Source organism: Coloeus monedula, assembly GCF_965178545.1.
Source record: "Coloeus monedula genome assembly, chromosome: 2".
Taxonomy (NCBI): domain Eukaryota; kingdom Metazoa; phylum Chordata; class Aves; order Passeriformes; family Corvidae; genus Coloeus; species Coloeus monedula.
Window position 1 is genome coordinate 78,450,050 of NC_138782.1, and position 14,310 is coordinate 78,464,359.

Below are 14,310 nucleotides of genomic sequence, written 5' to 3' on the forward strand. Positions count from 1 at the left end.
ACTCACCAGCAGGTTTTAAAACTACAAAGGAGTATAAAGACTTCACCTCTTCCCATTCTTCCTAAAGTTTTCTCCTTGCAACTGCTTAGCCATCTGCAAGGAAACTAAGGTGATGCAAACAACAGAACAGCGATGAATTATTCCTTAGCACTCTGAACCTCACTTTATTGATGCTGTCTTTTTAAATCACATTTACTCCATTTCAGATCAGGACTTCAAATTACCTGCTACCAAACCACTTTCTTCAAGAGCAAGCAGTCTACAATTTCTCAAAAAGAAGATAAATGAAAGCCCTTCCACTACCCTTGAAACAGAGTAATACATTCCAAACAGAACAGACTTAAAAAATGAAAATTTAAACATCAAAAAGCCACACTCATATGCAAAGCTACATAAAAAGTTTATGAACTTTGTTCATAGCTTTCCATAACATTCCAGAATATCAGCTCTAAACGTAGATGAATGTACAACTCAGATCTAGTGATCTGTTTCTTCAGCTATGGCTTTTTTCAGTTGTTAAGAAACTTTCTCCAGTTTCTTGTAAAATACAAGTTTATAGTGTTATATATGCTGTAGGGAATCATTCCTCATTGGCTTGACTTTGAATATACCTGAAAGCATTTCTGTTGCTTGTTGATTTTATCTGATATGGTCCAATGAACTCCAGTGAGCTTGAACATGACCTTGACATGTTGAACTTTACCTTCAGGTGAAAATTCAGAAAGTAACTGCTCACAGTCAAGTGTAGAACTGCTCTTTTCAGACAGAATTCTTGACCTTCACCATTCCCTGACCTGAAGCCAAGTGTAATTAGATTTTCTCCCATCCTCATGTCTCCCTGGCACATAGGAAGAATGAATCTAAGGCTTGCTGGTCACTTCATCAGATACAGGTGTGGGGATTCTTTTTTATATTGAAAGTACAGCTTACAAACACAGCTTACAACCAGTGACTCTTTCAAAATGTACTTCCAAGCACGTAACTTCTAGTGAAAAAAGAACCAAAAACCGTTCCCTGGAAATATTTTCAGCATGAACGCACCCAAACAAACTCATAGGTTTTTCTGGATCAATAAATCATTTCTTTGCCACACTAAAGTTGCAGCCATTAAAAGGGACCCTTAAGACCACACATATTTTCATACCTACAGCGGAGCTTTCTGAACAGATCATGTGTGTGTGCATGTGTGTGGATTTAAAATACGAGTTTAATACAAAAATCTTTGAAACTATATTCCTCTAAGTATATAGAGCCATTTCCTTGTTTAAAGAGATCAAGTCCTCCCTGAGTACTGTACAATCAACCAGTTCAAAATCTAAACTCACTTGCATTACAGCAGACTACACCTATCCCAGTTACATGTGAAAGAACCTGGCAGATTTTAAATCAGTCCCAGTAACTTCACTGGGGAGAGAGGTGTTCAACACCTTAACAAGATCAAGAAATTTTAGACATTGTTTGAAGCTGTAAACTCAAGCCTAGGTTTAAACCCATTCAGCAAGTTTAGAGGAGTAAGACCTAGATCCCTGGTCTGTAAGACCCTGTCCTACAGCTTGGTCGTTCACATCTCCCATGTGCATCCTCAGGCAATGGATACAACAGCAATTACAGCACTAACTAGTAAGATACATGACAGAGTTTTGTGCCAAAACCAAGTTTGGTTGAAAACCAAAATTACCCTCAAGATCCTTACAATCTGCTCCTTGGCAATTCTTTGCACCCCCTGCCAGATGCATCCAGACTTCTTGATGGTGTTTCTATGAACAGGCTAATACAGGGCAAGTCTATAACCATCAAAATTGCTTCCCAAATTTAAAAAATGGGATGTTACAGAAATCAATTGCTTTTGCAAGAATAGCTGTGGCTGAGTGTGAATATTTGGAAACTGAAAGACCAGTTTGCAAAATGCTTAGACTAGTTTCTAATAATGTCCAAAAATCATCTCAGTGTATTTATTCCTCTTGGCTCTTAAATTTCCAACAAGCAATAATGTTCTATCCTTCACTGACAAAATGCAGCCTTTCATTGTTCCCTATTCAACTTGATTCAAAAAACCTGAGTCCTCCCATAGAAAATAAAATAGAGAAATATTGTCATTTAATGTTTATGGCGCTTAAGCAAACAAGCATCTCAATGAGTAATATTTTAAAGGAGTTAATCTTTCTTCAGTCTCAGCACCATTCTTTCTGCCTATGCTTTCCACGGTTTTTTCCTGCAAATGTGGTTAATTTTTTTCTCCTTTATTATAAAATGCAGAGGACATACCTGCTTTACTGCAGCTATCAATAGTTACAAATTCAAAAAGTAAATTTTGTGGGTTTGTTTTTGTTTTTCCCTAGCTGCAAATGGTAGCCATCCAGACGCAATAGTAGATCTAGAGAAGCTAAGAACTCAAAACCCAGCGGGTATTGTGCCCCGGCTGGCCCTGCCATCAGCTCCGCACCTACCCTGAGACCTGCAGTTTTTCTCACCTCCCTTCAGACCCAAATTTGCCCACAGGGAAACCGAAGGACGCGGGAACCGGCACATGACTCAATGAGCCCAGGAGCTGCAACCCGCCGGGCCGCAGGCGGACGAGCCCGCAGGGAACGCTCCCCGCAGCCCCGGGACACTCCCGACCCTTCCCAGAGCCGCCGCCGCGGGGCGGGGCCGCCCGGCGCTCACCGGCCAATGGGGGCGCGGGCCGCCGTAGGGCGCAGCCAATCAGCGCCCTCGCTGGCGGCGCGGGCCGGGGCTGCGGGAGGGCGCGGGGGCAGCGGCGGCGCCCGGGGCTCTCAGCGCGCCCGGCATGAGCGGGAGAGCGGCGGGAGAGCGGCGGGAGCAGCGGGAGAGCAGCGGGAGCGGCGGGAGAGCAGCGGGAGAGCGGCGGGAGCGGCGGGCTCTGAGCTCCATCCCGAGAAGCCCGCCGGAGCCCTGGCGCTGCGGCTGCCGACCCGCGCCCGCTTTCCACCTGAAATCCTGCTTTCCCTGGCCCTGGCTGCAGCCCAGGCTTCCAACGCCGCCCGGATCACGGAGGTTTCGGGAGAACGTTGTCGCCTCATCCCTGGGCCTGACAGGGACAATAAAACAAAATAAATCAAAATTGAATAAAATAACCCAAAACGTAGTAAAATTTAATAAAATAAAATTTAACACGGGAGAAAATGAAAAATAACACCGAGCAGCCAGCGCTTCTCACGAGGGGCTGTCGGAGCGCCGCGCGCGGATCGGAAGCGCTCGGGCGGCTGGAGCATCCCGGGACGGTCACCGGGGCTCGCCCTCTGCCCCTGCCCGCGGACCCGTGCTGGAGGATGCGTCTCCGCTAGGAACGTCGCAGGAATGGGACCCTAAAGGAGAATGTGGCAGTATTTCTCCGCGTGTCTCCACCTGTACTTTGTATTTCGATGCAGCCACTGCATAGCAATGTGGAAAAAAAAAAAAAAAAAAAAAAAAAGAAAGAAAAAGAAAAAGAAAAAGAAAAAGAAAAAGAAAAAGAAAAAGAAAAAGAAAAAGAAAAAGAAAAAGAAAAAGAAAAAAACCCCAGACAAACCATATGTTGTTCCTTTTTTTTTTTTTTTTAACTTGACTTTGGTTATTTGAGGCTGGTTATATTTAGTTCAGGTTTTGGTTTTTTTCTTAACTCAAAGACTGATTATTATATATATTGACCATTAATTAACACAAATTAACTCTCTGGAGTAGTTTTTCTTTTTTCTTTTTTTCTTTTTGTAAAGGTGGCCCAAGTATTTGATAGGACATTTCTATTACTCACAAACTCTACAGACACGAAAATATTTTCTGTATCACAGTTTAATTATTATACCCTTTCCACGATCTCAGAGCACACATGACACCTCCTTCCCCGGCAGCAGCTCCAAGATGGGTGCCTTCCTTTAGGAAGGCAGCAGACAAATATATTGAAATAAAGAACTGGCAGGAAATATTCCAGGTCCTGCTGACGGTGCTATAAATGACAACAGGATTTTCGACTCCACCAACAGATGAACAAGATCCTGCTCTCTGCAGGATAGGGGTTTTCCATTTATTTTCATGTCAGAACCACAACTTGCATCTTGGGATAAAATGAATCGAGTAAGTGGGTGCACTAGCCCAAATAAGGGGGGAAAAAGCGCTACAGCATCAAACCTTTAAAGAAAATTCAAGATCGGCATTTGAATTCCCGCTTCCGATTGCTGTCAAGCACGGTATAGTCTTAAGTGAGCAAACGAAGGATCAGATTTGTGTCTGAAATTCTCTCAGATACTGAAAGTGTTTTGTTTGTATTTTACATTCCATCGCCTACATCCTGAACTGAAATAGGGCTCGTTTCTGGAAACTCACAGTCTTTTAAGTGTATCGAACAATCAGAGATTTACCGTCTGGTTCAGAGTTGTGAGCTATGCCAAACCAAAAAGTGGGGTTCCCTTCTGGCTCTCTGCCTGCCCGAGGGCACACGGAAAGCCCCAGCTCGGACCTGAGAGGGCAGACCCGCACAGCTGGCGAGTCACAGCTGGCGGGTCGCTGTCGGTAGCGTTGCATCCTTTTGCCTGGTGAATTGGAGGAGCTGCCAGGGGAAACAGGTAATTTTCTGACAGTCTTTATTTTAAGGTTTTTCATAATAAAGAATATGAAGATTTTCCCCTCAAATAAAAGTAACAACAATTCTAAAGAAAAGTGTTTGCAAAAAAGGGCACGTTTGACTGAGTGCAAACAGATAAAAACAGACTAATCATGTTCAGCCTTTAACAGTTCTGCCCTCGCCCTGTGCAAAACAAAAAAGAACAAAACAAACAAAAAAAATTCCTGAAATCCTAGGCACAGAGAAGAACGGATTGGATTTGGGATTTTTACCTTTTGGCTCTGCCGAGTGAGAGAAGGCAAATGCTCAAACAATATATTCAGGGGCAAGTTATTTAGAGCTTGAACCAAAGACTCTGTATGCAGATGGGTCTGAGCTTCTGATCATCAGAAGCATCGTGGAGAAAGACGAGATCCTGCTGACAGCACTTCAGTTAACAACTAGGCAAGCAGTAGTTTGTCAGTAACTTTATTTCTTTTTTTAAAAACCGCATGACAAACTGGAACCAAGACCAAAATACTGTATCCACTGTACATCGTTCATTAGAAAACAAACATACACCACATTTGTATTCTACCAAACAGAGAGTGTATTTCCTTTAAAATTATATAGTGCGTGCTTTTAGATTCATGCTTTTTAATATTTATTTTACATTTGTTACTCAAATATTATCTGTTATAAATAATTGCAACTCGATCAAATGGTGCACCTGTTATGCCAACCTCTTCAGTGCTGCAAGGATGGCTTTTTGCTGCCTGTTTTTTTTCTGCGTTTCCAAAAAGCTGTTGGTATTGCTTTATTAGGATCCGAGCAAGCACAGGTGAGGTGTCAAATAAAGTGTACAGGTGCCAGAGGCGCTTGCAGACCCGGGTGTGCTGCTAAGCCCCACGGCTCAGACCGCTGGAACGAGTGATGGGAGAGCGCATAGAAAAAAATCGTTTCCAAAAGGCACAATTTTCTCGACACAAAAGTACAATAAAAATATATGGCCACTGAAATGCGGGCGCCTATCGGGATGCGAAGCCTGTCCAACGGGATCCCGGGCCCGCCAGGGTTTCGCCCTCCCGCCCCTGAACCGGCACCGCACCTACAGCGCCGGGGGAGACGCTGCGGAGGGAACCCGGGGACGCCCGCGCACCCCTGCCCGCCCCGCCGGCGGCTCTGCCCGCCAGTCCGCGCTCCTCCGCGACACGGCCTCCCATGGGACCGCCCTGGGAGCCCAGAGTAATAGGGAGGGAGGGCTGCAGCGCTCCCCTCACCCCCGCCCCGCCCCGGCCGCCTCCCGCATCACTGCTCGCGGTGCCGGCTGCCGCTCTCCGGGTCGCTCTGGTCGTCGGTGAAGCAGACGTCCACGTCGCTCTCGTTATCAGTCTTTTGCTCCTGCTCGGGCTGCGCGTAGCCAGAGTCACTCTTGTCCTCGGTCGCCTTGCCGAGGCTCTGCCCCGGGTGCCGGGACTTGACGTGCCGCTCCAGGTCCCGGCGTCGCACCAGCACCTTGCCGCAGTACTCGCAGCGGTAGGGCGTGTTGCCCTCGGCGTGCAGGCGGATGTGTTTGTTGAGATTGCTGGGGTCCCCGAAGGGCCGCAGGCAGACCTTGCACTTGAGTGGCTTATAGCCGGTGTGAGTCCGCATGTGGATCTTCAGCCCGTATTTACGGGAGTACAGCTTCCCGCAGTACAGGCACAGGTGCCCGGTCTTGGGTTTCCCTCCGGCCGCCCCCGCCGCCCCCGCCGGCAGCGTCTCCAGCCTCCCGCGGCCTTTCTCGGCCGCCAGCTCGGAGAGTTGCTGCGTGTGCATGGCGATCTCCCGGTCGATGCTGGCCAGTGAGCCCAGCTCTGCGGCGTGCAGACCCGCCGCCGGCCCCGCGAAGTACGACACCGACTCCGGGTACTTGAGGAGGCCGCCAAGGTGCAGCTTCAGCGGATAGTAGGGCGCGGCCCCGTAGAGCAGCTCCCCATTGTAGACGGTGAGCGGCATCACCGGCAGCCCGCACTCCCCCGCGTACGCTTTCAGCCCCTCGAAGGGCGGCAGCGCGAAGCGCTCCAGGGCCCCGCCGGGCAGCGGCGGGTAGCGGGCGGGCGGCAGCGCGGCCGCGGGCAGCCCCCGCTCCACCTGCCGGAAGGCCGAGGCCTCCTCCAGCGGCGACAGCAGCGGGAAGGCGCGCAGCCCGCCGCCGCAAGCCAGCCCAGACGCCGCCGCCGCCGCCTGCGGGGCGGCCTCACCCGGCAGCGCTCCGCACTTAGGCGGCGCCTCGGCGGCGGCGCGTCCCGCCTTCAGTCCCCCCAGCAGTTTGGAGAAGCCGAGGGCGGCGGCGCCCCGCGCCTCCTCCCGCAGCGACCCGGCGGGGCGGAAGGCCGAACGCGCCCCGGGGCACAGCGCCAGCCCGTTACCGCCGGCCGGCCCCAGCAGCGGCCCCGGCCCGCGGGCGGCCCCCACGCTCATGTCCAGGGCGCGCTCCTGCTCCTCCTTGCCCGCCGCCCGCTTGGGCAACGCCGGCTTGGCGAGCGGCGGGGAGGCGGCGACGGCCTCCCGCTTGACCGCCTCCCGAGGGCCGCAGCCGGGCGGCGGGTGGCCGCGCAGCGAGGCGGCCGGCGGCTCCTTGGGGGGCAGGCCGAAGGCGGTGACAGCGTGCCGGCCGTGGTCGTGATGGAGGAAGGGCCGGCCGTGGCTCAGAGCGCAGTGGAAGTGGACGTGGGCCTTGAGGCTGTTGGGGTACTTGAAGGTCCTCCAGCAGTACCAGCAGATGTACCGCTCCTCCCCTGCGGAGGCAAACGGAGAGACCCGTCAGCGGCGGCCGCGCATCCCCGCGCATCCCCCCTCTCCCTCCGCCTCGTCCCGCCCCCGCCGTACTGTGCCACGGTGCGGAGCGGTGCGGGCGCTGCGCGGTCCGGGCTGAGCTCCCGCGAGCGGAGTGCCGTAGGGCCGGGGGGAGCAGCTGCTGCCGCGAGTCGTCTGTCGGAGGGCCCATCTGTTGGCGTTTGCAGAGGAGGTAGCGTATGTCAGGGAGTCGGCTGCACCGAACAAAGGCCAATCTAATGATCGTGAGCCCCTCATTACGCGGCGAGACAATATCCGATATGTATGGGCCATATGTAATCGTTCCCTTTCAGAGGACAATGCCCTTTGTGCCCCGTCCCATTTCGACTTCTCTCAAGCGGAACAGACCTCGGTGGCCGCGGCTGTGGTGACTGCCCGACACCGCAGAGGCTCAAGCTCCTCTTTCCTCCTCCTGGCCTTGTTTGTAGGGAGGGTTCTCCCAAGGAGGAGCATCTCCTCAGCCTCGACGGTGAAACGCCGCCTCTGTGGCCACCTGTCTGTCTAGGAATCTTTTTCTTTCTCTCTTGCACTCCTCTCCCTCTCCGTTTCCCTTTCCCTTTTCCTTTCCTTTCCCTTTTCCTTTCCTTTCCTTTCCTTTCCTTTCCTTTCCTTTCCTTTCCTTTCCTTTCCTTTCCTTTCCTTTCCTTTCCTTTCCTTTCCTTTCCTTTCCTTTCCTTTCCTTTCCTTTCCTTTCCTTTCCTTTCCTTTCCTTTCCTTTCCTTTCCTTTCCTTTCCTTTCCTTTCCTTTCCTTCCTCTCTCTCCCCACTTTTCCCTTTCCTTTCCCTTCTCTTTCTCCTTCCCTTCCTCTTTCTCCTTCCCCTCTCCCTTCTCTCCTTTCTTCTCCTTTTCTGTCTCTTTGTATCCATCTTTCTCTCTCTCGTTTCTCCCAGTCACCATACTACGCTGATAAGCCTCCGAATTTCCCTTTCAGCTCTTGCCCACCCTGACCGTCCCCAGCTGACCCTCACCCCGCAGCTTAATGCACAGAAACACCTAAAGTGAGGCCAAGTGCCGCACGGAAATGAGAGCCCGCTCCAGGCCCGGGGGCAGCTCCTCACGTTTCAGGGAATCCCGTGGGGGATGATGGGGGTGAGACCTTGCATCGCGCCCCGCGTCTGTCGGGGCACCCGAGGGGGGCGAGTCGCCGGGTTGGATGCGATGGCCGTGACCAGCCTCCTGAGACGGCTTTTGACCGGCATGAGCCGGTGTCCGCTGCGGGTGGAAAATGGAATCTTCGCTCTCCCCGGGAAACTCGTGTGCGAACTCGCGTGGAAGCATCCCGCGCTCTTGCGTGTATCTCGCCGCCTGTGTCCTCGCAGCATTGTGAAGGCGTTGGACGTTGTTTTTCTCCCCATTGAGGAGGGAGAGAGACGGGATTGTGTCTGCCCGGGCCCCGGAGAGGCAGCGGCCACGGAAAGAGGAACCACTGTGGCAATGCCACTACCATGCATCGGAAAACGGGTAAAGGAGCGGTACGGATGGAAAAGAGGACGGCCACGGGCCTCCACTCCTTTCCGCTGTCTTCGTTTGCCTTTGCAGGTCTCTTCAGCGGCGCAGCGAGGCCCAGGTATCCTCGGCAAAAGATTGTCGCGACCGGCTCCCGACCGCCACCGAGCCCGGCCCGGCGCTCTCCCCGGCTCAGCTCCAGTTCAACAAGCACCGCTCGAGGGGGGGGGGGGAAACAACAAAAAAAACCACTAAAACTCCCCTTTCTCACAGCGGTGACCCAAATCAATGGTGTTAAACACAGAAGAAATCCAAATTTTTGATTTGGTTTGTTTTTTTCGTTTTGTGTTTAAAAAAAAAAATTTCTTCCACTTTCTTTTTTCGGTTGGCGGGGGTTGCGGGGTTTGGGTTTGTTTTGATTTTTTGGGGTTTTTTTCAGCATACGATCATTAAAAGAAGAGCACTTCAGCATGCTGATACACTTTTTCTGAGTCTGTATTAATCAGTCTGGAAACTGTGGGGCTGAAGACATAGCAGATCCGTAGGGGCACTTTGCAACTCAGCCTTGCTTCGACGGGGCGAGTCAGATGCCGCACGCTGGGATCCTCTTGCAGACCTGAGCTCTCTTTAGTTTTTTCCTCCGAGTAGTGCTGGTACCCATCCGCAGTCAAGGGCTGCTGGAAACGAGTGGGACACAACCCAGCGTCGTGTCCTCCTTGCTACCGAAAGTTCGCCGGGCTTCTCGAGGGGGTGACCCTCGGCAGATCCATGGCCTCACTGCCCTTAGACGTGGCGGGGACAGAGACGTGACCAAGAGTTTCTTTTCCGGGTGTAGTTTTCGTACAAGGAGGGATTTGGGTTCTTGCACATGGCAGGAGTCGATGGGATACAATAGCCAAAGCCCGGCTTTCCCGCCGCCGTCCCCTCGGGCCGGACCCTGGTCACCTTGCGGAGCGGCCAGCCGTGACGGGGGGGAGGGGGCAGCCCCTGCCCGGATCGTGCACGCCCTCCCTTCCCGGGGACACCGCCAAGCTGAAGGATTTTTCTGCGTCAAGCAGGAGCATCTGGGGTTCCCTCGTCTCCCGCGTAGCGGGCCGAGCCTGAGGGGAGGGAGTACCCCCAGGCAGCTGCCGCCACCGGCGCCCCAGGGAGCGTCCGGACCCAGGACCAATGGGAGGGGGTGCCTGCCGCCGGAGAAGCCCGACAGGTGAACACTGAAGTGCTTCGTCTTCTTTTCCCTCACTTTTAATGTGCTGCCACCTTATCATTTTGTTAACACCGGTGTAATTCCAGCTAAGAATAGATCTGCGGATTGAAACAAGCCGTCCCAGACGGGTGTCTTCCCCTTCCCGATATCTTTGGATATCCTGATCTCAGTGTGATTTGACGCCGACTTTTACCTAACGTATCTTAATTTACAGGGACTGCCCAGTACTGCCCAGTTTTGACTTGACTGTGTGAATCTACCCGCAAGAGAACCTGAAAAGAGCCTCTGAAACTCTGAACACGGAAGGTAAACCCGAGGTTTTTAGAAACTACTGAGCCAATTTGCTGTCTCGCATACTAACTATAACGACGTTTCACAGAAACCCCATTTGCCTATCAAAGGATCATTAAATCGGGCCGATGACGGAACAGGTCGAGGCACGGGGCCTTTCCATACGCCACCGAGTTAATAGATCACCCTTTAAATGTAAGCAGATGGAGTCTTAGTTTAAAGGGTGGTGGGTCAAATTCACGGCAGCTGTACTGGCATTTATTTTTCTGAGGGCCCACGTTTGCCTACCGCAGTTTGAGTTCCCGGCAAAGGTGTCATTTAAGGAGGGTTTGTTTTGTTTCATTTAATTTGGTTGCTCGGAAATGAGTGCCCACATCTGTACCTTTCTCGTCGTGCGTCGGCGTGGCCGTGACGGGGATGTCAAACCACTGCGCCAGAGGGTTGGAGTACCAGACGGTGAGCTCCTCTCCCGGCTGGACATCTCGCAGCGCCCGGTAGAAAATCTGGGAAGGGAAGAAAGGAAACTTCTTCAGGAGGCTTGAGAGGGGAGGCAGGTGGCGGAGAGAGGTGCCAGGCCAGCCCGGAGCCGCGGGTGGGGTACCTGTCCTCCTGGCAGATCCGCAACAGCCTCCAGTGTCTGCTCTTGGGAGTTTCGGGCAGCCCGGATTAACCCTATCCACTCCAGAGCTGAGCTCCCGGCTTCATCCACTAATTCCCCTCTGACCATCCGCACCTGGAAAACAGGCGACACTGTTGTCATTTTCACGTGAGACGAAACACAAAGAGAGCAAAAAGCTTACTCGTCCCCCTGCCTGCCTGCCCGCTCTGCCTGGCCCGTCGGGCTGCTTCCCCACACTCGGCAGGGGGCTGAGCATCGCCCTGAAAGCAGCGGCGAGAGCATCTCATTTTGCCGCCCTTTTGACGCTTCCATCCTCACCCACCTTTGGGTAGGACATTCCCCGGCTCGCAGGTGCCTTGGGAGAGATGCGGCTGCCCTAGCGGGGGTTGCAGCTCTGGGGGGTAAGGATGGAAGACAAGCCCGGCAATGGGAAACGGGATTTTTCCCTTGGGTCGCATTGGTCCAAACGCACCTTGTCCAGTTGCAGCTGCTACATTTTGCTTATCGTTATATTAAACGCCCAGGTACGATTTTTAGGGTTTTTTTAAAGAATATGTGCAGTCTCTGAGTCCGTGCAAAACCATTGCGACATGCAGGACTTGTCGGGAGACGGGGAGGGGGAAAGGGGAGAAGATTCTGCTTAGCTACAAAGTCCCTGTAGCCCCATACTTCATAATCTGCTTGCCCATACAAAGAGAAAATGAAGTGCCCATTCCCTGAATGACCGTGCAATAAAAGTCATCGGAACAAAGCAGTCTAAAGGGAGAAACCAAGGGAGCCAGATGAGAAATAAATTTGAGTGGGCTGGCAGAGCGTTTAAAAACAATTAAAGTGCATTAAAAATCAGAGCGGAACGCGTGAGCCGCGGCTGCCCGGGGGGCGAAAGGAGGAATCTCATCCGCAGCCCCCTGAAGAGCCTGATGAACGGGGTGAGAGCCCTTCACCACCTCCTCCTCGCTCCTCCGCTCGGACATGGACTGACCCCGAAGCCGGTAGCCGGGTGGCCGCCATCCCCCCCGCTCCGGCTGTGCGGGTCGTTTGCAGCTCCGGGCTTTGGGGGGAGGTCGAACTGCGCTGGGCTGCCCCGACACCTGCGACCTGCACCCCGACGCCGTCTCCGGGGTAGTCCCGGCCCGCTCACCCGCCCTCCCTTCAGGCCCAAGCCAAAAGACTCGCGGCCGGGGAGAGGGACTGAGGGCACGAACCCGAGCCAAGCGCAGAAATAAATCGGTGCATCTGCCTCTGCCCCTGCTCCTTCCTGGGACAAAACCCGGGGGCTGTGGTAGCCGCGTGTCCCCGTCTCTCGGGGGCTCCAGGAGCGAGGAGCCGGCCGTGGCACGTCCTGGCTCTACCAGGGAAAGGGGCAATGCCCCAGTGAGCGGAGCCCCGGGGTCGGAGGCTGGGTGGCGGGACCAGGGCCCTCCGACACCGGGCACGGGGCTCAGGCGACGCTTCCAGCACGTCTATGTCCAAGGGGGAGGCGCGGCCGCTCCTCCGGGAGAGCCCCCGTGTCCTCTGGCCTCGCTCCGGAGGCCGGCCGGGCTGGGGGCCCCGGCACTGGGGAGGAGGGGGAGAGGGCACGGGCGGGCAGGCTTTCCTGGCAGAACCACGGGGAGACACCTCAGGACGCTCTGGAAATGCTTCCCTTTGCTTTCCTGGCTTGCTCTAAGAAGGGAGGATCGAGGAGAGACGGGGGAAGAGCAGCTTCCTCTCCCAAAGCCGGCTTCCCCCTAGTCAACGAATAATCAAGGTCCAGCGGTGCAGGAGAGACCGTAGGAAAATACCTTTTTTTTGGGTCCTGGCTCCTTGCGGTCTGACAGGTACTTTCCCAGTTTGAAGGTGCCCGGCACAGGACCCAGGCGCAGCCCAGCCGGGATGCAGCTCTCCGCGTTGACGCTGATGGCCGGAGCCCTGCTGGTTTGCATCGCTGCCGCTGGGTGTGAGCGCTCGGGAACCCCAACTACTTAAGGGGGCCGGAGTGACAGCGGCAGGCGGCGGGAGGATGAGCACAGGCGTATCTCCGCCCGCAGAGTGACGCGGCGCTGTGTGGACGCCGGCTTTTCAACGGGAGCAGGAGGGGTACCCCTTGGCAGGGGGATGCTCTGGGGCGCAGAGTTTGGTGAGAGAGTTTGGCTCCTCGAGCAGCTGCGGAGTCCCATCCAAGAGGGTCACATGGAGCCTTTCCCTAACCCTCCTGCATAATCAGGCAGAGTGAATGGCTGGCAGACAATGGGCCAGGCGACCTTCCCATTCCTAAAAATCCAATTTGTCAAGGGCAAAGAAAAGACGCTGGTGAATCAAAGGTCTGGAGGGACCATTAATCCTCAGCATGGGGTATTGTCCCCGAGACAGTTACGATATTTTAAGTGACAAATCCACTGTATAATTTCTCCATAAATTTTACTTCCTTTTATTGTTCCTCGACAAACCAGTTTTGGAAAATAAGTGACTATTTTAAGTCTACTTGGCTGAGCCTTTTGAGGTTTAATATACTTCAAAGATTTTTAATTCTCTTCCCTTGGCTTTATTGTAAAGGAGATTAAACAAAGAGATGGGGAATGTTTTGAGGACTTGTTAACTTCTATTGATTCCCGGCGTGTGCCATACAGAAATTGGGCAGGTACTTGATGGGAAAACACCAGAAAATACCTACACTTTTTTTTTAAAGAACGACCATATTACCATTTCAGTGGTTTGGTTTCAGGCCAGTAATCTGTTCAGAAGAGCTTTGATCCTTAAGGAGGATGAATAGCACAAAATATGAGCCACCGCAGCCCTTGTAAAACACAAATCGCTGCACCTGCGAGTGCTGGGGAAGCTGTGTCTGTAATTCGTGCGATTAAGAAATAGAGACAGGAGGAAATAGAGACATACAGCTACCAGGAAACAGGCAGGCACGGCCAGCAGATAACACAGATGTCTAGCAAACAGTGTGCAGCTGGATTCCTCTTTTAATACATCCACAAGTTCCTCGCCCACACGCAAAATCTCTTGCACCGAGACCGCTTTAGGAGGTGGAACCTGCAAAAAGCAACTGTAAATAAAGCCAGAACGAAGCTATTTGAACAGAGTGTGAGCCTGTGTCCCTCCTCTTTGCATAAATATTTTAATTAAGATACAACGAAGAGCTAGGATTAAGTCGTTTTATAATTCAAGCTGGATAAATGTCCCAGGAATTTTCCAGGAGCTGAAAAGGAAAGGTGTGCGACTTTTTTCTTACGTGCATGGAACAGTTCGGGTGTGCATGTCAGACCAAGGAGGACAGTAACAAATTCAATTTTTCACTTTCGCTTTTATAGTCCTGTCTAGTTCCTGCTGGCAGGTTTTCTCCACTCCATACCTCATAACACTCCTAAAAGAAGATTTCTAAA

General features: G+C 52.8%; 1 protein-coding gene across 1 annotated transcript; it reads right to left on the reverse strand.

Annotated features, from left to right (window-relative positions):
• Positions 1–5,845: 5,845 nt before the first annotated feature.
• PRDM13 (PR/SET domain 13) lies at positions 5,846–12,864 on the reverse strand (the record flags this gene model as incomplete). Its single annotated transcript, XM_082277087.1, has 4 exons — positions 5,846–7,317; positions 10,703–10,823; positions 10,922–11,053; positions 12,724–12,864. 4 exons carry the CDS (start codon positions 12,862–12,864, stop codon positions 5,846–5,848), a joined length of 1,866 nt encoding a protein of 621 aa, XP_082133213.1.
• Between the last annotated feature and the right edge of the window lie 1,446 nt (positions 12,865–14,310).